General features: G+C 38.5%; 1 protein-coding gene across 1 annotated transcript; it reads left to right on the top strand.

The window, feature by feature from the left end:
• Window positions 1-3,256: 3,256 nt before the first annotated feature.
• KIAA1429 (KIAA1429 ortholog) lies at window positions 3,257-24,808 on the top strand (the record flags this gene model as incomplete). The annotated part of the gene is given in 23 exon segments (XM_010189902.1): window positions 3,257-3,372; window positions 3,615-3,701; window positions 4,103-4,151; window positions 4,775-4,943; window positions 5,856-5,978; window positions 6,482-6,781; window positions 7,528-8,680; window positions 9,624-10,115; window positions 10,834-10,988; window positions 12,373-12,455; window positions 12,922-13,015; window positions 13,152-13,696; window positions 14,269-14,504; window positions 14,976-15,228; window positions 16,175-16,392; window positions 17,620-17,752; window positions 18,332-18,484; window positions 20,913-21,073; window positions 21,327-21,423; window positions 22,478-22,644; window positions 22,797-23,128; window positions 23,986-24,129; window positions 24,651-24,808. Coding segments are annotated over 23 exon segments (5,418 nt in total), but the record flags the coding sequence as incomplete, so codon positions are not given.
• Between the last annotated feature and the right edge of the window lie 664 nt (window positions 24,809-25,472).

Here is a 25,472-nt window from a genome sequence, read left to right as displayed (position 1 = left end):
CAGCGGGTGTCCGGGCAGGAGGCAGCGGGCCTCTGGCCAGGTGCCTGCGGAGGAGAGCTCTTCGTCTCCTCCCCCCCTTGCCCCCGAAGCCTTGCTTGGGCCCAGCCCCCCGTTGCCCTGGCAGCCCGGTGGGCCTTTGGCAGGGTGCTGAGGGAGGGTACAGAGTTGGGAAAGGAGCGAAGGCTTAGCGTAATGAGTGGAGAGGCTTGCGGGAAACGAAGAGGGTACAACCGATTTAAGAAGGCCGGAGAGGGCCCTACCATGCTTCTCTATATCTAACAAGGAAGAGGGCTATTTCATAGGATCATTAAGGTTGGAAGAAACTTCTAAGATCATCAAGTCCAGTCATCAACCTAACACCACAATACCCACTAAACCATGTCCCGAAGTGCTGCATCTACACGTTTTTTGAACGCCTCAAGGGAGGGTGACTCCACTGCTTCTTTGGGCAGCCTGTTTGTGTGTATCTGAGATATCCCCTTAGATTTATGCCACCTCCTTGCATTGTGAACAAAATGAATGTTTCAGGCTTGCTTTAGCAGTAGGAGATTGTGCAAAATTTTAACCTGAAGCCTGTTTGGATCCTGAGCACCCTTGAAGCTGCCTGTGTTGCAGGAGGTTTGCCCTAGGCTCAGCCCATTCTGCTGCTGAGGGAGGGAGAAGGGGACTGTCAGGGGGAAAACGAAAACTGTTGAGCAACATGAGAAAAATACTATAGAATCATAGTATCTGTCAGCTATGTTCATGGACAGGCAGCAGGGAAAGAAAACGAGGTAGGTGAACCTGCTTTGATAAGGAACTTTGACTAGATGATCTCTAGAGCTCCCTACCAACCATTCTATCAAGTATTTTTAGCTGATGTGTCAATTAAAAACAAAGGGTAATTTATTCTGGAATCCTTTCTAGCTGTCAGGATCAGGGAGACTCAGATGTATTTTTAATTCTACTATTTTAGACAGTATTGGGCAGGAAATGCTAGTCACTGCTGATCCTCTGGGTAGGAAACACTAGCCACTCCTGTTGCCCTACAGGACAGCAGTTTCTATTATTGAACTTTTTAAATTGTGTATAATGTTTTCTGGCACTTTGATTCTTGCCAGTGATATTTTTTGAATGTGAACCATATTAGATTTTTATTAAAGAAAAAAAATGTATTTTACATGTTGCAGAAAATCCTTCTTTATGTTATGCTAATTCTTCAGCTGAACAGATCATGAGTCTTGCCTTGGAACTTGCAGTTCTTGAAAAACACTGTGGAGTTTTCTAATGAAATTATTTATTTGGCTTATCTGTGCAGTTTAACAAAGTTGAGCAGTTCTGATGTAGGGGGGTTTTTAATGTTTTGGAGGGAGACTGGATTGGATTCACTTGTCCTGATGACATTGATGTGTGGCTGCCAGGACATAATCCCATATCATTTAAGCAGGAATTTGATTTTCTTTGGGTAGCCCTTCCTCTAGAAAACTGAGTCCCCCACGTGAACACATACACTTTTTTTTGAAGACAAAGCAAGGAGCCCCCACATTCCTCACTCCTCACTGGCTATGGTCACCCCATTCCTTTTAATAAAGCTACGCTCTGTGGTGTAGCAGGGTGCCTTTTGTTCTGCAGTCCTGCTAGTAATGCGTCAGCCTTAGGGCAAGGTGGTGTATTTGTTTGCTGAAAGATGTATGCGTAGATTTCTTATTAGATGACAGTAATATGTGCCCAAAAGCACATGCTTAAATATTCTTTTTAAAACTTTACTTTTGTCTATTTGTTTATTAGCTTTCTGAAAATATTAGTACTTTCTTGCATTGTACAGATAGTTTTGGTGTTTCGTTTGCCTTCTTATTGTGGTGAAAGTTGTATAACTTATGACTGCAAATCAATTTGGTTTTTAATTTTTTTTAGTTATGTTGGTAGACATTTAGATCAGATGAGGTTTTTTTATTTTTTTGTTTATTTGTTTTCTTCCCTAGCAGTCTGCTAATTCAGTTTACTTATTGGAAACATTCAGTGAGAAATGTGATTCTGAGCTTCTGTTTAAGAAAGTTTTTATATGCTTTCAGTTGGACATGTAGTTGATATACGTATACTCTTTTGTGAGTGTATACATGATAGAGATGATGTATAAATGTAACAAGATACAGGAAATTTAGTGAGAGGAGACTTTTCAACATTGTTTGGTGGCTGCTACATGGGAAGTCACTGTGACTTTATGGTTACTTCCCAGTTTGCTCAAACATTACTTGCTATTTCCGTATGGCCAATGGAAATGTTGAGGGATTGAGGGAGTGGAGCATCTCCCTTATGAGGAGCGGCTGAGGGAGCTGGGTCTCTTTAGCTTGGAGAAGAGGAGACTGAGGGGTCACCTCATTAATGTTTATAAATTTGTAAAGGACGAGTGTCAGGAGGAAGGAGCCAGGCTCTTCTCAGTGACAGCCAATGACAAGACAAGGGGAAATGGGAGCAAGCTGGAGCATAGGAGGCTCAATCTGAACATGAGGAAAAACTTTTTTACGGTAAGGGTTACAGAGCACTGGCGCAGGCTGCCCAGAGAGGTTGTGGGGTCTCCTTCTCTGGAGACATTCAAGGCCAACCTGGACGCATTCCTGTGTGACCTAGTTTAGGTGATCCTGCTCTGGCAGGGGGGTTGGACTGGGTGATCTTTCGAGGTCCCTTCCAACTCCTGAGATTCTGTGATTCTGTGAAATGTTACTTGCAGAAAGTTTTCAGATGTTGTAAAATTGGAGAAATAACCATTGTACAGAATTTTTGTACAGGTCTAGTAAAACAGATTTATAGTATCATTATAATTTCTGATATTACATTTGCAATATAACATTTGCTAATGTTTAAAATTAAAATACACGTTTTCTTTCTCTTTAACTATATGTTTTACTAAAAGGAAACCATATACTCAGTCTTTCGGTAATAATTTAAGTTCCAGTTTTTACCTTCACCAACACATCTGTCAGGAAATAAAAACCAAACCTGCTGCTGTTTGAAAGATTCTTACAAATAAAAGGATCAAATGGTGTAAATAAACGAGTAACACTTTCTATTAAAAATAGTGTTAAATATATGAAACGTGCCAAAAAATTATAATAAACCTCAAACTTTTCTGTTTAACCATATTTTAATGTTTAGCATTTTACTGAATTGCATTTTGTAATTATTAGGAATGCAACCTTAATTTGGTCCATAAAGAATATGAGTACATTGTTGTTTGCATTTTAGATTTCTTAGACTTTCTTCATTCTTTGTTTTGTAGCAGAGTACCAATATCGATGTAGTTCGTTTTCCATGCGTGGTTTACATAAATGAAGTGCGTGTCATTCCTCCAGGAGTGAGAGCTCACACAAGTTTGCCTGACAATAGGGCTTATGGGTAAGTGAAAGACACCCAGTATCTGATTCAGGAACACCTTCCTGCTATTTTTTCTTGAACTTGTCTCAGTAGAATCTCCCATATATAAAGGTAAAATGCATTTATGTGTCTGCTGAACTTGTAAATATTTTGGGAAATTATTTAAACAGCATAGTTTAAAGGATTTTTTTTTCTCTTTTTAGTTCTGCTTACTATGATAAGTAGCTCAATGGATTTAATTTTTACTTTTATTCTGTTTCCAGAGAGACATCCCCACATACATTTCAACTGGACTTGTTTTTTAACAATGTCAGCAAGCCAAGTGCCCCTGTTTTTGACAGGCTGGGGAGGTAAGTACTTTCAAGATTAGTGTGCGACTTCATTATCTATCTTTTCTTCATTAGAATTTTTTAATGTAGAAAATGCACAATAGAGAATCAGTATCTCCCGTAAATTTCATGTTTGGTCTGGTTTTTGCTAGTTTGTGTTCTTGGCTTTTCTCCAGTCTGTGTGGGAGGACAGAGGTTGATGCTTAAAAGAAAAAAAAAAGATTCTGCTATTTTTAAACTTAGAGAGCCCTTATATATTAATGAAAAGTGTTTTGTAGAAATAAGTGATTCTGCATGCTTGTTTATAGGAATAGGTGTTCAATGATTTACTATGGGCTTATGTGTTTAGTACCACTGTGTTTCATTCCTGTAAACATGCTATATATTAATGAAAAAATAACTTTGTATATTTTATTTAACAGCCTTGAGTATGATGAAAACACTTCAATTATTTTCAGACCCAATGCAAAGGTAATGCAGTGTGATTTAAACCTCCTTTTCTACATGTCTGTTGTTTAGGTATAGACATGGTTGTTTGATGTGTTAGCGCCATGTAAAGTATTTATTGTTTAAGATGTTATTCTAAAACCTGCCTGTAGTTCAGATACTCATTACTTTAAAGTCTGCACTTATCGTGACATGAGTTATAGAAGATTTGATTGCTTGACAGTCCCTATGGAGATTACCAACAGAATTATTCGCTACTTATGAGCAAAGATGAATCAAAACATTATGGCTGCAGGCCACAGCCAGGCATATAGTTTTCAGTTCTGTTTGAGTTTATTTCATTCAGATCAGTGTTTGTGTGATCCGCAGTAATGGTTTTTTTCTTTTCGTTTATAGGCTGTAGTAGCTTAGGCAATATATTGCAAGGAATTGAATTGCTCTCAGAGAAAGTTAATTTATTTGTTGTAATGATTTATATATTTAAAGTTATCTCAGTTTTCAAAATGTGGGCTAAAGAGGTAGTTTAATGTTCGCTTCTCCTTTCATGCTTTTATGCAGATATTGATACATTTAAGTACTATAAAATAACTTTTCTGAAGTTGTCTTGTGTTGCTTTTAAGTGATTTTTCTTTTTTAAAAAAAACCAGGTCAACACGGACGGATTGGTTCTAAGAGGGTGGTACAACTGTCTGACTTTGGCAATATATGGCTCAGTTGACAGGGTAATAAGTCATGAGAGGGAGTCACCTCCTCCACCCCCACCTCCACCACCACCTCCACAGCAGCAGCCTGGTTTGAAAAGAAACCCAAAACATGGTAAGTCTTGTGAGAAGACAGACTTCTTTTGGTTTTTTTAATCAACATTATAGTATCCTATCAGAGAAAAACCCCAATTGTCTCACATAATAGATTTCAGTGGCTCTGTTTTTCTAGCTTTATGTCTTTGTCCTTTAGTTTTGTATTTGCTTTTAGATTTGTATTGAATGGTTTTTAAGTAGATTCTTGTCTAGTGCATTTTAAAAGGTGGATTACTTGATCCTAATTACTTAGGGTGGTTGAAATGCAGTTTAATTTGTGCGAACTCATTTAGATGGTTGAAATCTCAAAAAATGTGATTAGAATAGTATTGAAATCGTGACAGGAAAATTTCACAATCCTAATTAACTTTCCTTTTGATGCTTGTATGTAAAGTACATTATAGAAGACTGCTTGCTTTGCACTGGTGTTAGAATGGCTGTGAATAGAAGCCATGATCAAGTTCCTACTTCAGTTTTAGTTTTAGATTTAAAATTAGAACTGTCTTGTTCAAGGTACAGCTATTGGGCTGCAGAATTTGAATGCTCTATGTAATAAATAACAGTTGTAAACTGTAAAAGACAGTGATTAAAATGTAAACTTTTTTTTAAGTAACTCAGATTTTATTGGCAGAGTTAGAGTATTGGTAGTGTCAAAGCCAAAACTGGCAATTGCCCAAGTTAATTTTAATACAGTATTATATTAAAAATCACTAATAGTATTAATAAGCTTGCTTATTGATGTAGTTCTTGTTTACATCAGAAGTGACTTCAGAAAACTGCCTCACATGCTGCAGATGCAGAAAACAGATTAAATAACAGCTGAAAAATGAAGTTCTTCCCTAGTCAAAAGTAGTACTGAAAAACTAAAATTTCCTGCTCTTATTCCTGTGATTCCATTAAGTGCAAGTTTTTATTTTCACAATAAATACAGTTGACGGAGAGAAAGAAGACCAGTTCAATGGCAGCCCTCCAAGACCACAACCTAGGGGACCAAGGACACCTCCAGGCCCTCCTCCTCCTGATGATGATGAGGATGAACCTATGCCAGTATCAGGTAGAGTGAGAACAGACTGTGTTTTTTCTGCTGCATGTCACTGCTTAGCAGAGGCAGAATTTTGTGTTTCTGTCTGGTGTGAAGTTACCTGTTTGCTGTTACTCCTGCTGGACAAATTCAGATTTAGGAAAGGGATTTGAAACAAAATCTGTTGGCTATTGTATCAATTTAAAAGTCAGTAGACTTGAGAATATCAGCTGTTGACAAGTGCATTGCTTGAACATGCTGCTCATATTTTATATAAATGTTCTGTTGACTCTGGTGTTCATTCTCCCTCTGCAGAATCTGCCTAGTTCTCTGGTCTTAAAAGTGCCAACACTTAACATATTTATAGGCTTACTGAACTAAGTGTTTTTTTGCTTGTGTTGAGTCAAATGACCTGAAGATTTTCTTCAAGATGCTTTTTTTTTGGTATCTCCACTATGTTGAATTCTAAAACATATTATTGAGCATTGGGTTTCAGAGAAGTACTCTTATTTCTTAAACTTCGTATGTATTTTTAGTGGCTGGGGAAAAAGAAGATGATGTGGACCATAGGGAAGATTACTTTGAGCCCATTTCTCCTGATCGAACATCAATTCATCAAGAAAGCCAGTATTCTGATGATGGAGAAGTGGAGGAAGATCAACCAGAAGAAGGAGAGGATGAAGATGATGTGGATGTTGAGGAGGAGGAGGATGAGGATGATGATGATGATGACGATGATGATGAACATACAGTAGAAAGTATTGCTGATGAGGAAGAGGAGGAGGAGGAGGAAGATGAAGATGAAGAAGAGGGTGAAGAGGAGGAAGAAGGTGAAGGTAAGTGAAGTTGTAAAATGTTAAGGAAAAAAATCAGGTTTATGTAATTTTGATGGCAATGCCATTAGGAGGATTAGGTGCAAAGAAAACTGGATCATTTTCCCTTGGTCATTGCACCATTGCCTGCCTTATTTATTCTTCTGGCATCTCTCAAGAACAGTATTTTGCTGTGGAATATTTATTCCTATATAGTAAATCTTCCTGTTACTTTCTGTAAATAGAGGAAAATAGATACAGCTTTTATAGGTGAGAATGAACATTTGATCTTGTTACCTTTTCTGATTAAAAATACAGGAAAGTGGTGAAAGAAATTATTTCTTAATTAAAAAAAAAAAAGAGATTGTTTATGTAGTAATGTCAGTAGTCATCTTCTTCTGTTACTTAAAGTTCCCACCCGTACCGATGCAAAATTTCATGCTAGAAGTTTTATGACAGATGCAATCATAGGAAGAAAATTGGACAATATTCTCGTAGTAATGTGTACCCTGGATAAACTTTTGCTTTATACATTCTTCTAAATATCTCTGTTTTTACATAAAAAAATCTGTCAGCTGGGGCTTTCACTTCTATGTAGAGAGAAAAAGCTCTCTGTATGTTAGTGTATGATTGTTCTCTAACCAGTAATATGTGTATTAAATAAATTATTACTCTTTTATTTTGAACATATTCTCAGCATTTATGAACTGATTTATCCATAATTGATTTTATTTAATAACTTAATATTTTTCTAATATTTTTCTTTTTAGGAGATGATGGATATGAGCAGATTTCAAGTGATGAAGATGGAATTGCTGACCTGGAACGTGAAACATTTAAGTATCCGAGCTTTGATATTGAATATACTCCTGAAGATCTGGCATCTGTGCCTCCTGTGACTTACGAACCTTTTGAAAGGGAGCTTGGACCTCTTTTATACTTCAGCTGCCCTTACAAGACTGTATTTGAAAATGAAGTTGGTAAAATAAAGGACCAAGACCCAGAAAAAGAAAATTCAGGGGCAGTGGAAGCCTCAGTTAAGTTAACTGAACTGCTGGAATTATATCAAGAGGAAAGGGGTGCAAAGTGGGTCACTGCATTAGAAGAAATTCCGAGCTTAATTGTAAAAGGATTGAGCTACCTGCAGGTGAAAGACACAAAGCAAGACTATATTACCCAGCTAGTAGACTGGACCCTGCAAGCTTTAAACCTTCAGATAGCTCTCAAACAGCCCATTGCTTTGAACGTCCGACAACTCAAAGCTGGGACAAAACTGGTATCGTCATTAGGAGAGTGTGGGACTCAAGGAATAACGGCGCTCTTGCAGGCAGGAGTTATTAATGTGTTATTTGAACTGTTGTTTGCAGATCATGTATCATCCTCCCTTAAACTGAATGCTTTTAAAGCTTTAGATAGTGTTATTAGTATGACTGAGGGAATGGAAATGTTTCTAAGGGGTGGCGTAGATGTACATGAAAAAAGTGGTTATCAGAAACTACTGGAACTTATACTGTTAGATCAGACTGTGAGAGTAGTTACTGCTGGTTCTGCGATTCTCCAGAAATGTCACTTCTATGAGATCCTGTCAGATATTAAAAAGGTGGTTGATCAGTTAGCAGAGAACACTCCTTCTCTTCCTAATCACACCGAGCCTGAACAGGACCAGGACTTGGCAGGACTTGAAAGAACCAACCAAGAATATGAGAATGATGTGGAGACTCCTATGGACATGGATCATCTTTTGGAATCTTCTAATATAAGCGAAGGAGAGATGGAAAAACTTGTTAGTCTTCTTGAAGAAATCTTCCATTTGATGGAAACTGCTCCTCATACAATGATTCAGCCACCTGTGAAATCTTTCCCAACCATGGCACGCATTACAGGCCCTCCAGAAAGGGATGATCCTTACCCTGTCCTCTTTAGGTATGGCAGTTGCAAGTTCACTTTCTAGAGTGTAATTCCTCCAGCTTGATACAGAGAGATTTTTAAGGATGACCTTGCTGACTAATGCTTCTCTAGATAGTTTCACTTTGTATGTTATCGGAGAATTCTGGACTGTGCCTGTGAAGTCCAAGGGAGTTTGATAGTTAATGTACCTGTTATTTTGTTGCCTTTCAACCAACCTACTGTGCATATAGCAAGAAGTTAACCTCTTCTTATTACTGGTACTGTGCTAGCACTTCAGCTGCATTCATAGATCCTGGCCAGTTGTGCTAGGTGCTGCACAAGTGTGTACTTGATTATTGTAGATCCAGAGTGTTTTCCCATTGTTGTCTTGGAACATGTCTGTGCATATGGATAAAATGAGTCTGGAATACCTGTGTTTGCTGAGCTGGCACGATGAGCCAGCCCCAGTCAGAAGTCGTGCAGTTGTGTCAGCCTGACTCACTGTTTCACAGCATGGGCAGAGGAGCCAAGGCCTATCTGCCTTCAGCCATTTCAAGGATACTATGGATTATTTCTTAGTTAGCAAATTTCTATCTAGAAAATATTTCCCTAAATGCTGATAGGTTTCTTTGATAGCAGCAGTGTAGGTCATGGCTGAAAATAATGCAAAAAGTCTTAAAGTCACCTCTTATATATGCTATAATGATTGATTTCTTAGCATATTTAAAACACCTACTGCAGCATTGATGATGATTCAGATATAGCAAATTTAATAAAATAGGAAGTGTTATTTTTTGTAGATAAGTTGAAGTGTTTTGTAAGTTTAAAATTTTGTACTACTTCATAATCAGTTATTATTTCTTATAGTGCACAGAGCAGTAAGTACTGAAGCTGGCAGGCATGTCGTTTCATATGATGTTACTGTGCAGTGTTGACAGATGATTGTAATATTATTATTTTCCTGCTCATTTTTTTTCAGATATCTTCATAGTCACCATTTCTTGGAATGCATTACTTTGCTACTGTCTATTCCAGTGACAGGCGCACATCCAGGCGTGCTTCAAGCTATCCGAGATATATTACGTTTCCTGGCGCAATCACAGAAGGGTCTTCTTTTCTTTATTTCTGAGTATGAAGCAACGAACTTGTTGATTAGAGCACTTTGTCAGTTTTCTGATCCAGATCAGGAGGAGGGTCTCCAATCAGATGGTGCCAACGAGGATACTTTTGCGCTGTGGCTTCTGCACTCAACACAGACGTTGCAGTGCATTTCAGAATTATTCTGCCACTTTCAGCGGTGCACAGCCAGTGAGGAGACGGACCATTCAGATCTGCTGGGAACGCTTCACAACCTTTACTTGATTACCTTTAACCCTGTGGGAAGATCTGCTGTGGCTCATGTGTTCAGTCTGGAGAAAAATCTCCAAAGTCTCATTACTCTAATGGAATACTATTCCAAAGAAGCTTTAGGGTAATTTATGCATTTATTTGCATTCTTTAGATTTTTGCATTTGAAAAGTATCTGTCTTTTATAAATAACTTAGTAAATCTAAAATATTTTTTTATTTTAGATAATTTTGTTTAAAGACGGAATGACTTTTAATTAGAAGAACGTAACAGAAAATTAGGTCTGTCATTTGTTGTCAAGTCTTTAATGCCCAGAATCTGCATAGGTCAGCTACAAAGGTGGTGTGATATAGGTCAGACTTCTGGATATGTGGAAAAAAAAATAAATCAGTAAGTAGGCAGTTTTCATTTAAGCAAAAGATTTGGCTGGGGAAACTGGACACTGCACACTTCTCTGGCCTGGGACTCTCTCAGTTGTTTAAGTTTTTATAAGTGTTTAAAATAGTCATTACTTTCTCTGGACAGTGTTTTACTACTTTAGGTTGCAACGCTTTTAAAACAAGATTTGTAAAAGAGTTATGGAAAAAGATTTGTGTGCTGCTTGACTCGCTCTCATCTTTTGTGGATGCAGAAATAAATATGAAGTGAATATAAAAGAAAGCTTTCACTTTTCAAAAAACATAGGAGAAAATGTAGGGTTTTTTGGTTGATAATTATATGTGGCAATACTTGGTGAAGGTGAAAGTTCTCTAGGTACATTTTTAGGGGTCAAAGAATGAAAATGTAACACATACCCAGTTGTATTAGCTGAGATCTAAAGAAAATCCTTATTTTTGTTTCAGAGACTCCAAGTCGAAGAAGTCAGTCGCTTATAATTATGCGTGCATCCTTGTTTTGCTCGTGGTTCAGTCTTCCAGTGATGTCCAAATGCTGGAACAGCACTCGGCGCCTTTGCTGAAGCTTTGTAAAGCAGATGAAAATAACACCAAATTGCAAGGTACGGTATGTGTCATTATCAACTGAGTTGTTTGAATGTATAGAAGAAACCTTTTATATGTCGGTAATTGGTGCTTCATGATCGTCTGGTTTGGATAATGTATGTAATGAAATTCCTTGTCCAGCTGCATCTGATTAGTTGAGTCACTGAGGTAATGTGTAATTTTTTTCTGTTAATGAGAGTTAAATAGGAAATTCTTTATAGTAAAATTATTTTTCAAGTATTATTAACTACTGTGGATTTTGGATAATTACAGGAAGCTTGAAATTATTTCTGTGTTGAAAATAGGAGTGCAAATTTTCATAAAAATGGACTAATTAATCAGTGAGCTGACTCTTGTTTTTGTTGTTCCCTTTAGTGATGTAGTCTTACGGAGGCTTTACACACTAATAAATAATCCTGAGACTGTTTTCTGGCACCTAGGCCAACTGGCATGGAATAGTCCATGTTACCCATAAATCCTTTGACCTCCAAACTGTGTCTTGGTGTATTCCCTGGCTTATGTTGATTCACAAATCAGGCCTAGGTCATTTGGAAACAGTGCTGGGGACTGTTCTGACACCTGAATGTTGAAACTTTGATGTCCAAAGTTGTGCTCTGCACTGCTTAACTGACTCGTATAGACATGCCAACAGTTTTTTAAAAACTTAAATGCACTGAGAGAAGCTTCTTCAAAGTTTTAATTCCCTCCTCTGTCGTGCTTTTACTTTTCTCCTCACCTGATCATCAGTTTCATAAGAAGTGGGGCTATATTCTTAAACCAAATAATAAAATCAGTCTGAGAACAGTTCATATCCAGTTGACCTTTGAACCTTCACAGTCTTTTAAACATGTCCAGGAACAATGGGTTTTAAAACTTTAATTCTCTTGTCCCAGAAAAATGGGACTTTCAGGTTATTCTGGACTGGGAGAGAGGCTGTTGATCTATAAGGACTTGCACAGTGACTACATTAGTCGTGCAGAGATTGGCTCCATTTTGGCGTTTAATAGGAGTTTTGTATTCAGTTTGTAATAACCTGTTATGTACATTAAGGGGATTGTGCTTTGATCCTTGCTCTTGATGGCTTTTTCTTTAGCTGACAGTGAGACATTTAATGTCTTCTATAAAATGTGTTTAATTTCAAATAGTACAAATAATAAGATGAAAATTATTTGAGTGTTATGGTGACTTGAGCCAAATTTTGTCTGTGTACATGAGACATATTGCCTGTTCTGAAGTCTTATTCTTGTTGAAGCTTTTCAGCTGACTAGAGCTGCAATGTATGCCTCTCAAATTTCACACTTGGCATTAGTACCTGTTGTGTAAATTAAGTACTTTTTAATTGCCAAAAGTTACTTGATAAACTCTAAGTTTGTTTTTTTTTGTTCTTTTTTTTTTCCCCAGAGCTGAGCAAGTGGCTGGAACCTTTGAAAAATCTTAGATTTGAAATAAATTGTATTCCAAATCTCATTGAATATATCAAACAGGTTAGAAAAATGCAAATAGATGTTGTCTTTCAATCGTGCTGTATAAGCTTAAACCTTCTGTAGTTTGATATTTTATCTTAGGTGTGTACTAACATATAGTATTTAAAAATAATACACTCTTGTCCAAAATAGATGTTTTTATTAAAGCTTATTATCTAGGCGAGTTCTTGCTCTCAGTTATATTTATTGAAACAAAATCTAAGGTAACTGCATGACGTGAAGATCCAACTATTTAAGTCTGTTAGCTTGCCATAAAACTACAACACAAACATTGGCCCTCCTTTTCTTTTTTTTTCTTCTTCTGCTGTATTTGTGACTGCTTTCCAAAAGGTGGAATAATTAAACTTAAATTCTGTGAAATACAGTAACGAAATAGCAGATTTGAATACTGAGATAGTGATATACTTGTTGTAAAGTCCTTCCTTGTAATGTGAATTCTTCTCTTTTTTACTTTTTACCCTAAAAGAACATTGACAGTTTGATGACCCCAGATGGAGTTGGTCTTCCTACTGCACTTCGTGTTCTTTGTCATGTTGCATGTCCGCCACCTCTGGTAGAAGGTATGGCTGATATAGTTGAACTGCTTAACATAGAAATCTCAGTTTTCTGAGTCTTCTGCTTTAACATGTCTGAAGTGTAACTGTGATTGCCCAGGGGAAATTAGACATACAGCAATGTTACTTCTTTTCTGTACAGGTCAACAGAAAGACCTTAAATGGAATCTTGCAGTTATTCAGCTCTTTTCTTCTGAGGGAATGGACACCTTCATCCGGGTATTACAGAAGCTGAACAGCATACTTATTCAGCCTTGGCGACTCCATGTCAACATGGGCACTACACTTCACAGAGTTACTACTATTTCTATGGCCCGCTGTACCCTTACTCTCCTTAAAACGATGCTAACAGAGCTCCTGAGGGGTGGATCTTTTGAATTCAAAGACATGCGTGTTCCATCAGCACTTGTTTCTTTACACATGCTCCTGTGTTCTATTCCTCTCTCAGGCCGCTTAGATAGCGATGAACAAAAAATTCAGAATGACATTGTTGATATCTTGCTGACTTTTACACAAGGTGTTAATGAAAAGCTTACCATTTCGGAAGAAACTTTGGCGAGCAATACTTGGTCTCTAATGCTGAAGGAAGTTCTCTCTTCAATTTTGAGAATTCCTGAGGGCTTTTTCTCTGGACTTATACTACTTTCAGAATTGTTGCCTCTTCCACTGCCCATGCAGACGACTCAGGTATAATTTAGGTTTATTTAGTTTTAAAATAATTTTAATTATGTGTAACAGATAATTTTTGTAGTTGTGGAAAAAAAAAGATATGTGAAAGGATGAATTAGTTTCTGTAAAGTGTTTGTGTTCATATAGATTCTTTGAAGATACATCTTTTTAATCAGAAACAAAATTTTTCATATTTGGAACATCTTTTGAAATTGGCAGTCATATCTTGTTCTTTTGTCCCTTGTGAAAGTATCTAGACTCCCATTGTATTACTTAAGTGATTGGCTGTGAAGCCTTTGAATTTAACCCTGAATACCAAACTCTTGGTGTATTAAGACTTTCTTTTTTTGGCATGGATCTTGAATTTGTGATCTTTAATAAGTAAGCATAAAAGGTGCAGCCTATGCCCCCGAAGGAATACCTAATTTGCTGGAATCATGCCCTGTCATTCAGTGATGATAATGAAAATGACATTGCGTGTTTTTATGAGGACAGTATTAGTATTTAGTCCTTGTTTATACCTTGTTGTGGAATTCAGGTTTTATGGTAAAAGTTGAAAGGGAAAACCTCCTGTCCTTCTGTTTCTGCAGGTAATTGAACCACATGATATTTCGGTGGCACTCAACACCAGGAAGCTGTGGAGTATGCATCTTCATGTTCAAGCCAAACTGATACAAGAGATTGTTCGATCTTTCTCTGGTTCATCTTGCCAGCCTATTCAGCATATGCTGCGACGTATTTGTGTTCAGCTGTGTGACTTGGCTTCACCTACTGCTCTTCTTATCATGAGGACTGTATTGGATCTGATTGTAGAAGATTTACAAAGGTATCTTTGTTTCTATTGCAAATATTTCTTAGTGAACTACGAAATTCACCTCGGTTCTGTACAGTAGATTTAGCAGGAGGAAAATACTTTCAGGAATATTAGTTATTCATTATGAACTGAATGAGTTCTCGGTCCAGTCCTATTTACTGTGTCCTGGTAATGTTTAATGTTGCGAAGGAACCATGTCATACTTTTAAGTTTTGATGTAGACAGTTTCACAGTGTATGTTTATGGTAAATGTTTTAGGAAGATTTTCTTCAGGTTGTCTCTACAAAGCCTTATCTCATCTGAAGTTCTTCTAAAGGACCTATCCTGATATAAATAAGAAAAGTAGGCCAGTAAAGTTAGCTATACTGGAATTTGCATACTAACAGGAAAAAATGTAGATGTTTGTAAGCTGGAAGAAGTTGAATACTACAAATTTAGGTCACTTCAAAACAGCTTTTTCAAAGCGCATTGTTATTTTTTCAGCAACACGGAAGATAAAGAGAAACAGTACACTGGACAGACCACTCGATTGCTTGCTTTATTGGATGCCCTGGCTTCACATAAAGCTTGTAAGCTGGCTATTTTGCACCTTATCAATGGAACTACTAAAGGTGATGAAAAATATGCAGAGGCTTTCCAGGAGCTCTTGGCTTTGATGCGATCAGCTGGGGACAATGTCACTCATCAACAGTGCGCTGAATATGTAACTTCCCTTTTGCAGTCCCTCTGTGATCAGGTATTTTCTATATTTAATGCATGTGTGTTGATGATTGTAGGAGTCAGATAAGCCATTTGCATATAAATGAGAGCTCTTTGCCAATGCAAATTCAATGTGAAAGTCGATCTTGTTTTAATTCATGTAAAATGTGGAGGGGGCAGTAGATCTAAAACTTCCTGGGTGGTGTCTGCAGCCTCTTAATTTTCTGAGAACCACAGAATCATAGAATATCTCAAGTTGGAAGGGACCCGTAAGGACCACTGAGTCCAATTCCCTGCTCCTTGCAGGACTACCAAAGCTGAACCATATGACTAAGAGCATCATCCAGATGCTCCTTGAACTTGTGACAGGCTTGGTGCTGTGACCACCTCCCTGGGAAACCTGTTTCCGTGACTGACCACCCCCTCTGTGAAGATCCTTTTCCTAATGTCCAACCTGAACTTCCCCTGATGCAGCTTCAATCCATTTTCTCATGTCCTGTTGCTGGTCACCAGAGAGGAGATCAGCACCTGACCCTCTGCTGCACCCTTTGAGGAAGTTGTAGACTGTGATGAGGTCACCCCTCAGCCTTCTCTTCTCCAAGCCTACGAGCCAAGTGACCTCATCTGCTCCTCCTATTTTGATGAATGTTTTGAGATTAAGGGTCAGTTTGCCTACCTAGGCAAGAAATTGTGCATGTTATCCAGTGCCTCTTTGGCTTTTGGTTGTGGCTTTGCTATCACATTTCACCCTTTGAAGCTTTTATGTTTTTAAAAATCAATAATGGTTTATAACCCTTAACAGAACCAAATTAAAAGGATACTCTGGGTTATTATTTTACTGGTCAGTAATAACTGAAATACTGCAATAAGGTGATAAAGGGGTAGTGAAAGAATCTAGTGCTTCTGACAATGTATTATTTATACTTATTGCTGGTATACTAAATGCATTTTTTACAGATTATGTGTATAATCATTTTTTATAGGATATTTCACTAATTTTACCAAGTTCATCAGAAGGCTCTGTGCCTGAATCAGAGCAGCTTTCAAACTCCTTACCAAGCAAAGATCTGATGCCCTTAATCTGTGACTGTCTGATGGAAACATTAACTAATTCTGAGAGCAGTTACAATTGTCTGCTGACATGTATCCGAACAATGATGTTCCTTACAGAGCATGACTATGGCTTCTATCACTTAAAGAGGTATGGTATTTTAAGATATCTTTGACAACTTAACATTGCTTAAAAACTTCTGCAATGTGAAATAATTTCCTACTCATCTAGTAGGAGATACTGAGGATAAGGCACCTGAACCTTCATTTGTTTGGAGCTTTAATGTTTCACCCAGTATTCTGGTTTTCTTTCATTTGAGATTTTACCTCTGAATCGTTTCTAAGTATGCACACAGGAGCACTTCCTTTCAAGAAACAAAGCAAGCATTGAAAAAAAGATTTATACGCTCCATTTCCCCACTCCAAGACTGGAGGATTAGAATGAGATACAGGACTTGTGTTCTTTCCTTTTGAGTCACTTGGTAGTTAGAGCTCTTGGCTGGGACATTGGAGAGCTCTCTGTCATTTCCTCTATTCTGAGGGGTTTCAGTTTACACTTCCCCAGAGTTTTCTGATCTTAAGGCTTTTGAAATTATGTGTGGGTTTGTTTTTTGGTTTTGTGGGGTTTTTTTGTTGCTTTTTTTCCGAACAGAATATATACATGCATTGGACAGTGTTGTGTTTTTTTGACACTTAGTTCCTTGTCCTGTATTTGGACCTGTTTCTGTCCACTACGGGTGAGGTGCAGAGAGGCAAGCAAGTTTTGAGGTTCCTGATGAGAAAAAGGCAGTACCTGGAGCCTTGTCGGTAAAAGGTTGTTGAAAACACTCTTCTAAGCAGTGCTACAGAACTGTACTGCTCAGACTGCAGGAAGCTATGCAACCTGTAAATGAAAAATAAGCAGGGTAAAATCAGCTTCAGTGTGCAGCCTTGCTGTTTCTGTGTTGACATTGTTGTTACCTTTCTGGTTTGTTTCTGCAGGTAGGCATCGTGGGCTGCAGTGAAATTGTGATAGCAAGCATGATCATCCTGCTTTATACATAAGGCCATTGTGCAAGCAAATATTTCTGTACTCCTATGCCTTTTCCACCAAAGATGAAAATGTACTTTCTAGCAGGTCTTGGAGGTATTGCTGTAGTACATATAGCTGTACATGTGTGGTCTGAAATACCTGCAGACAGCACTGAGTGAACAGCAGTCTAGTACAGAGAAAATATTGAAGCTCCAGCTTTGTAATCAAAACTCAACTTGATAATTGTAAAATTTACCAAATTTATTTTGTGTGTATATATTTTTTTTTTCTTGTAGCAAGTTACAGTGGCATGGTCACAATGTATGCACTAATTAAGTGTTTTCTCCCTTTTCATTATGAAAACAGCTCTCTAAGAAAACACAGCAGTGCTCTGTACACTGTATTAAAGCGAGTAATAACTAGTTTTAGCAAAGACACAGGTGAACTGGCCTCTTCTTTTCTGGATTTTATGCGACAGATTCTAAACTCTGATACGATGGTAAGTGAATTTATTGACTACTTAAACAAACACAGTTGTTTTTCTCTGAAAGCTGCAGTGTGACATGTTCAGGAACAATTATTTCAGGGAGCAGTTGACTGTGGAGATTGCTGTTTAAGGCTTTTCCATCAGTAATGTCAGTGCCGTCTTTAGTTTTTAATGAAATCTATGAAAGCTGGGCAGAACGTATGTTTAGTAAATAAAAGGGTTTTTTTTCAGTAGGAAGAACAGTGTATGCTTTTCACTTAGGAAATCAGTGCTGTTGCGTCCAGGTTTTAGATTCATGGCATCCTGCTAGAGAGTTGCTGTATTCATATGCAGTATAGAAAGGAATCTAAAATACTTGTTAATTCTGTGATACACACTTCAGCTTGTATAGCAAAGAATTGTGTTCATCTTGATGCAGCATCTAAACTTGCCTACTGGAGTGTACTTTATGAAAATATTTTGCATAGTATGTTTTTAAATCAAGAGATTACTCTTGTTTTGCTAGATTTGCTCTAATGTACATTTGAATTCTGAGGGGTTTGCAGTCCAGAATATTATGTATACTTATTTCCCACTTGTCAAATATTACAGGGATGTTGTGGAGATGACGGAAGCCTTATGGAAGCAGATGGATCTCATCCAGGCAGAACTCTGGGTCTAACTACTGCAGAGTTAAAACATCTGCTACAGAACAAAGAGGAAACCCCAGAAAACCTGCTGCTTGATCTGGAGAAACATGTTATGGTAAAAGAATTTAAATAATCAAGTTTATGTTGTGGCCTTGTATCTGAATGTGTTTTTAAAACAATACAGACTTGTCCCTCCTTGATGAGAAGGGTGCACAATTCTGCAGCATACCTTGCAGAACTGGTTATAGCTGTTGCCGTTGTTTTAATATGGATGTCTAAAATAATCTATTCTGATGCAGGATGGTTTCTGACTTTCTTTGTGTTGTGGTAATGCTAAGAAGTTTCAGGTAGAACTGGGATCCCCTAGTGCTGATGAGAGTATTTGCACACCAGAAAAGCATAGGCAGTTTAACTGTGTGATGAAAGGCAGCGAATGGGTACAACGGAGTGCTCAATAGTGGTGAGTGGTGTTAATGTAATACTGCTCAGCAGTGGCCTGATGTTACTGGTGACCAGTTGTCATGGTTTAACCCCAGCCAGGAACTAAGCTTCACACAGCTGCTTGCTCACTCCTCCCCCACCGTGGGATGAGGAAGAGAATCAGAAGAGAAAAACGTGAGAAAACTCGCATGTTGAGATAAGCCAGTTTCATAGGGAAAGCAAAAGCCACGTGTGCAAGCAAAGCAAACCAAGGAGTTATTTCACTGCCTCCCATCAGCAGGCAGGTGTTCAGCCATCTCCAGGAAAGCAAGAGACATGTAACAGTTACTTGGGAAGATAAATGCCGTAACTCCGAATGTCCCCCTTTCCCCCCACTTTATATGCTGAGCATGACATCATATGGTCTGGAATATCCCTTTGGTCAGCTGGGGTCAGCTGTCCTGGCTGTGTCCTCTCTCAAATTCTTCAATACCCCCAGCCTACTCGCTGGTGGGGTGGTGTGAAAAGCAGAAAAAACCTTGAATCTGTGTAAACACAGCTCAGCAGTAATGACAACATCCCTGTATTATCAACACTGTTTTCAGCACAAATCCAAAACACAGCCCCATACTAGCTACTGTGAAGAAGATTAACTATATCCCAGCCAAAACTAGCACACCAGTAACAAGTGGAATACTTAGGAGTCGATAGTGGGGCTGATATCGTTGGATGTTTTCACCAGAGACCTGAAGGATGGATACATCTTCAATAAACTTGTGGATGACATTACGCTAGGGGTGGCTAAAGTGACAAACAGCAAAGTCTCAATCCAAGAGGGACCTCAAACATTTTAGGATTGGTTCAGGAGAAAGCTCGTGTCTGTTGTTAGGAAAAATGCAAAGTTTTGCAGTGAGAGCAGGATAACCCCATGCCTTGATGCGGGCTGGGCTGAAAAGGGCTGGGTGTGTATGGTGGATGTTACGTTGAATGTGGGCCACCAGTGCAAGGTCACTACAGATGAGGCAGACTCTGTTCTGAGCTATCCTGGAAGGAGCATGGTCAGCAAAGCAAGGGACCTTACTGTCTTCCCTCTACGGGATGCTGGTGAGCTCTTATGTGGAGTGCTGTGTACAGCTTTGGCCAGCTTTGCCCTCTCAACAGTTCTGGAGAGATCTAGGAAAACTGAAGAGGGTTCTACCAAGGTGGTCAAGGACCTAGAGTACAAGTGCTGTGGAAACAGGAGGAAGTAGCCTGATGAAGAGGGCTAAGGAGCTATCTCAGAACTACTTTGAGCTCTCTGGGGGACAGTAACAAAGGTGGTGGAATCAAACTCCTTTTGGTAATTCCAGATGTTAAAACAAGGGGTAATGGCCCCAAATTGTGGCTTCAGAGGTTGAAGTTGACATTAGGAAAATAATAAAAAAAAAAAAAGTCACTGAGAGAGAAGTGCAGCAGTGTAACAGGTTGCACAGAGGGGCTGTGGACTCTGTCATTGTAGCTTTTTTTGTGGCTAAAGTTGTGTTGACCTGATCTGGCTTTGATGGTAGACCTGCTTCAAGCAGCAGGGGGATTAGACTAGAGGACATGCAGAATTCATTGTATCCAACATTTTTGTGATTCTAATCGCAAACCTAACTTTAATATTGAAATCTAATCCTACATAATTGATGGCAGCCGTGCATTAGGTGACTAATTTGGAAAAATCCATAAAACAGATGCTCCACAGCCTGTAGGTCACAAATGCCTTTCCAGTGCTGTACTCTCTCCTGTTCCTTCTATGGCCTCCTACCTCTGTGGTAGGAGATTAAAAGCCACAACTGTGCTGAAGGAGAAATAGCAGACACTTAGGACATTGAAATGCTGTAGCAGAGAGCTTGTTAACCAAGCTGGAAACAAAGACTACAGTATGTATGTGGTGACATGATTTGTCTTGTAGCATACTGAGAAGCTCTTTGCTCTTGTTTGTGTGCTTGGGTGTCCTAGTTTCACTGTCTGTGGGTGGATAGACTGTTTTGAGTAGTGTTGCCTGTGTGTCCCCCTATTTTTTTCTTTAGTTAGCAAAAGCATATTTCCTTCTTTGAGGAGGGGGGGGAAAACTTCTGACTTGTGATGTGTTAACTTAGGATCGTTCTAAGGAAGATGATGGCCTTGAATCCCTACTGGACAACATTGTTGGAGTGAGGCAGATGTTGGAATCAGCGGGTGATTCTTGTCCGCTGAGTGACCAAGATGTAGAGCCTATTCTTTCTGCACCAGACTCTCTTCAGAATTTGTTTAACAACAGGTAAAATGGTTAAGTGTGTGAGCATGCTACCTGTGATTCACTTAAGCAAATGCAGTAATTTATGCATGAGTGTATTAGAAACAGGATCTAAACAGCACTGTTGTCACTACTCCTTACTTGTTCCAGTGTATTTAATTTCACACAAGTGTCGAGGGTAAGACAGCAACGTTCACCCCAGGTTCTTAATGCTGCATGTGCTTGCAGTTGGTTGTAGTTTGTGACCAAATTGGCATTTGGCATTGTTTTGTTGCAGGACTACGTATGTGTTGGCAGATGTGATGGATGACCAGCTGAAGTCCATGTGGTTCTCACCCTTTCAGGCTGAAGAAATAGACACTGATCTGGATATGGTAAAAGGCTTCATTAACATAGCTGAAGTGGATTTAAAAATGAGGGTTAACCTGAGCTAGTAGCATCAGAAATTTGTGTAGCCAAACAGATTGTTTTCTTGAGCTCACCCTTGTAAATTGACCCAGATACAGGAGTTGGCATTTGTTAAAGGTTATCAAGTGCGTTTGGGTTCACTTGGAAGCAGCCACAAAACTGGCACCTTCTACAGTGCTGTAATGCAGAAGTCATCTCCTCTAGAGCAACAGTTGTGTCAGTCCTAACCTGCTTTTGCATTGCTGGGACTTTTCAGCTGTTTGTGTTAAACATAGACAAAGAAAGTGATTTATTTCCTTTTCCTTGCTTGTCTTCTGTCGTGGCAGTAATACCCAAAGAGCCTGATAACTGCATTTGTTTTCTAAAAAGTTTGTTCTGATGTGTCAAAAATGGAAAAAAAGGCAGTAGTAAATGAAACTACTTGCACAAAACCTTTTCACAGTATTTGAAGCTGGATTTTTATAGTCTGAACTTTAAATGTAATTTTGAAAAATATACAGTAATATTCTTTTTTTAAAAAACTAAGCAATTGGCAATGTCTTGGCTTCTTATATGAGTATAATCAGTTTCTGTTGACTTCATTGCCTTAATTCTGTTTTTAGTTTTACTTTTTTTTTTCATTTACATGCAAAGATATTTGTGTTTTAGTTTCTGAAGCAAAACCAAACCTGTTGATTGCTGCATGAAAGCAGCATTAATAAATTTATAGGATGGTAGCTTAAGCAGGAGAGTGCCTTACTGCGGGTCATTTAGTGACAAGACAGGTGTTCATACTTGAAAGCTGTGCCCTTGACTTTGTTGAGATTCAGACCCATCAAGACAATTTTGTTGCAGCTCTGCTGCTTTTTTGATTTGTTACTGCTGTGTTTTGTTTTGAGCCACTCTGCTGCATTAAAAGGTAGAGAATGGAGCTTTTTTCTCTAGTAGAAGCTGAATCTCATCTATCTTGGTGCAGTGTGTTTTCTTCTTCAGAGGTGCTAGTAATGATCATTGTGGTAAAACGAAACTCTGTCATTGCAGGTAAAAGTTGACTTAATTGAGCTGTCAGAGAAGGGCTGCAGTGACTTTGACTTGCAAGCTGAATTGGAGAGGTCATTTTTGTCAGAACCATCATCTCCTGGACGCACAAAAACCACAAAAGGATTCAAACTTGGCAAACACAAGCATGAGACCTTCATAACTTCAAGGTAAGATGAATTTAATGAGTAAACAGTCTACTCAGCACTGGTTTGTATGTTCTCAAAATGTCAAATACTTTTCAAATTGTATCTCCGATATGGAGAATTCAGTATGAATACAGTTTTGCATTAACTAAATAAATCATGGTTTGTCATGACAGTGGAAAATCTGAGTACATAGAGCCTGCAAAGAGAGCTCACGTTGTGCCACCACCAAGAGGAAGAGGCAGGGGAGGATTTGGGCAAGGAATTCGACCACACGATATCTTCCGTCAGAGGAAGCAGAATACGAGCAGGCCGCCCTCCATGCACGTAGATGATTTTGTTGCTGCAGAGAGCAAAGAAGTGGTTGCTCCAGATGGGATACCACCAGCCAAAAGGCCACCGAAAGTGTCGCAGAAGATTTCTTCACGTGGTGGGTTCTCAGGAAATCGTGGAGGACGAGGAGCTTTTCACAGTCAGAACAGGTTCTTTACACCACCTGCTTCAAAAGGTATGTTGTGTCCTGTACTGGAATTGGAGTAAATAAATGCTAAAAATGCTTCAGTAATACTAAGCCAATTCACTAACTCATCCGTGGTATGAGATGTTCCTGAAGCAGTGTTTTTGAAGTAAGTTGTTTAGCACTAGAAAAGGTTCTCTCAAGTGCTGTGGAGTTGAAACAAGGCTGCTAGTTCCTGTGTTGCCTCTCTGTCCCTCTCTTTTACTAAAGGAGTTAGATGTTTTCTTTTAGCAACTGTTGGAGTGCTTCAGAGATGCAGTCAGAAAAATAAAAAGCCCTCTCTACCATTTGTGATGTGGTAGTTCCTGAAATCAAGCATCGCAAGACATCTCTGGGTTTAAATGAGGCTTTTGAATAAAAAGATGGACGATCCTGACGAGAATAAGACGCGATTTTCAGTGAGCCTGGAGATTCTATCTACAGAGTATTAAGTTTCTTTTGTGTATGAAGAAGGTTGCATTCCTTTCCCTTCCATCCCATAATTAGGGCAAGTCCTTGCACAGTAGAAACAGAAAATACTTCCATTTAGTAAAGCTATAAATACTAGGATTTACTTTACCACAAAACCTTAAAGAATGTGACTCTATCTTAACACACTAGATACTGTGAATTCTTTAAGCTTGAGTTCATGTCTGAAAAACAGATCCTTTCCTCTCATTGTGTGTATAATACAGTATCTTGTAGGCTTTGAGTTAGAATACTGAGGGTATTTTGATGCAGAGTAGCTTTTTCTATTTGAATTAATGTAAATATTATGTTTACTACCCTGAGTATTGTCAAGATTGGAATGAAAATTTTAAGAAATAATGTTTGCTCAACAGTGCGTGGGTTTTTCTCTCCCAATCTAGGAAATTACAGTCGTCGTGAAGGCGCTCGAGGCTCAAGTTGGAGTGCACAGAGTACGCCCAGGGGAACCTACAATGACAGTAGAGGTGGTCAAAGCAATTTTAACAGGGGTCCACTGCCACCACTGAGACCATTATAGGTACATGGTATTCATATGGGCATCGAACTATAGAAAATTCCTTGAATTTCATTTTTGCTTTACAAATGAAACCATGCAAGGATGCAGCAGACACCTTGAAATTCAGCAAATGTTTTAAGCATATATGAACAGTTGTCACTGAGACTGTGTCAGATACACACTGTCATGCGAACTGCCCTGTAACCCATAAAACTTGCTGAATTGAACGCTTGATCGCAGAATCTTAACTTTGCTTTCAGATTTTTGCAATTCAGTTGTCTTCGTGCCTACATGGTAATATAGAGCAAAACAAAGCAAAAATGCTGGCCTAAAAGAAAAGTGACAATTAAAAGGAGAAAACAGACTCCGTTTGTGTCTCATCTTGTTTTTGTTTCTTATGCTTTCACAGCAGCTGCTACGCCTAGGGCTTTTTTTTTTTTTTTTTTTTTTTTCCCATTGGGTTACTCTTCACCACCAGCTGCTACGCCTAGGGTTTTTTTTTTTTTTTTTTTTTTTTTTCCAACTGAGTATACTTTTCTTTGCTTTAAGGCTACCGACCGAGTCCTCGCGATCGTGCTTCCAGAGGCCGTGGAGGAATTGGACCGTCCTGGACAAGTGCTAATAGTAGTAGCAGTGGTGGCTCGAGAGGGAAGTTTGTTAGTGGAGGCAGTGGAAGAGGTCGCCATGTACGTTCCTTCACGCGATAAAATCGGACCTAATGGAACAGCCCAAGCTTGTGGACTTCTGTGAAGATGACAAAGCAAGCAGCGGCACTAAAGGACCAATTCAGAGTTCCTGGTATCTGGAGGACACTGAGAGAATATTTTTGTCTGAAGAAAAGTTTTTGTTTGATACAAGACTCGAAATGTCAATAAAAATCAAGACTTTTTGTGTACAATTGTAAATTTTTCTTTCCTTTTGAAAGACTGTTTTAATTTTTTGTGGACTTCAGTAGACAATACTCAGTAAAGAATCTCTTTGAGTTAAGACTTGAAGGACTCCTAAAATATTCATTGTGCCAAAAGAAAGGTACAGGTGTTTTGTGTGTGACTTATTACTGCAAGAAGATGAAATATATATAGATATGTAAGGCAATTTAGGTTTTTTTCTCTCAGGTTTAGAGCCATTAGCGCTTTTTTTTTTTTTAAATTATTTTTTTAAGCCAGTCTGAATTAATAATGAATGAGGTCCATCTGACAGCAGTTGAAGTAGCAGGTAATAGAAGATTGAAATGAATTAATTTGTGAAAGAATACAAATGTAAACATAATTTATGTAGATTTTGTTGTACAACTTTGGTAATGTGATTAGACACGTAAATAAGATCGCACACCTCTTAAAACTGGTAGAAAATCTGTCATTGATTTCAAGG

Source organism: Mesitornis unicolor, unplaced genomic scaffold (assembly GCF_000695765.1).
Source record: "Mesitornis unicolor isolate BGI_N332 unplaced genomic scaffold, ASM69576v1 scaffold4048, whole genome shotgun sequence".
Taxonomy (NCBI): Eukaryota; Metazoa; Chordata; class Aves; order Mesitornithiformes; family Mesitornithidae; genus Mesitornis; species Mesitornis unicolor.
The sequence above is the reverse complement of the archived record's forward strand: the minus strand, read 5'-3'. Positions and strand labels throughout refer to the sequence as shown.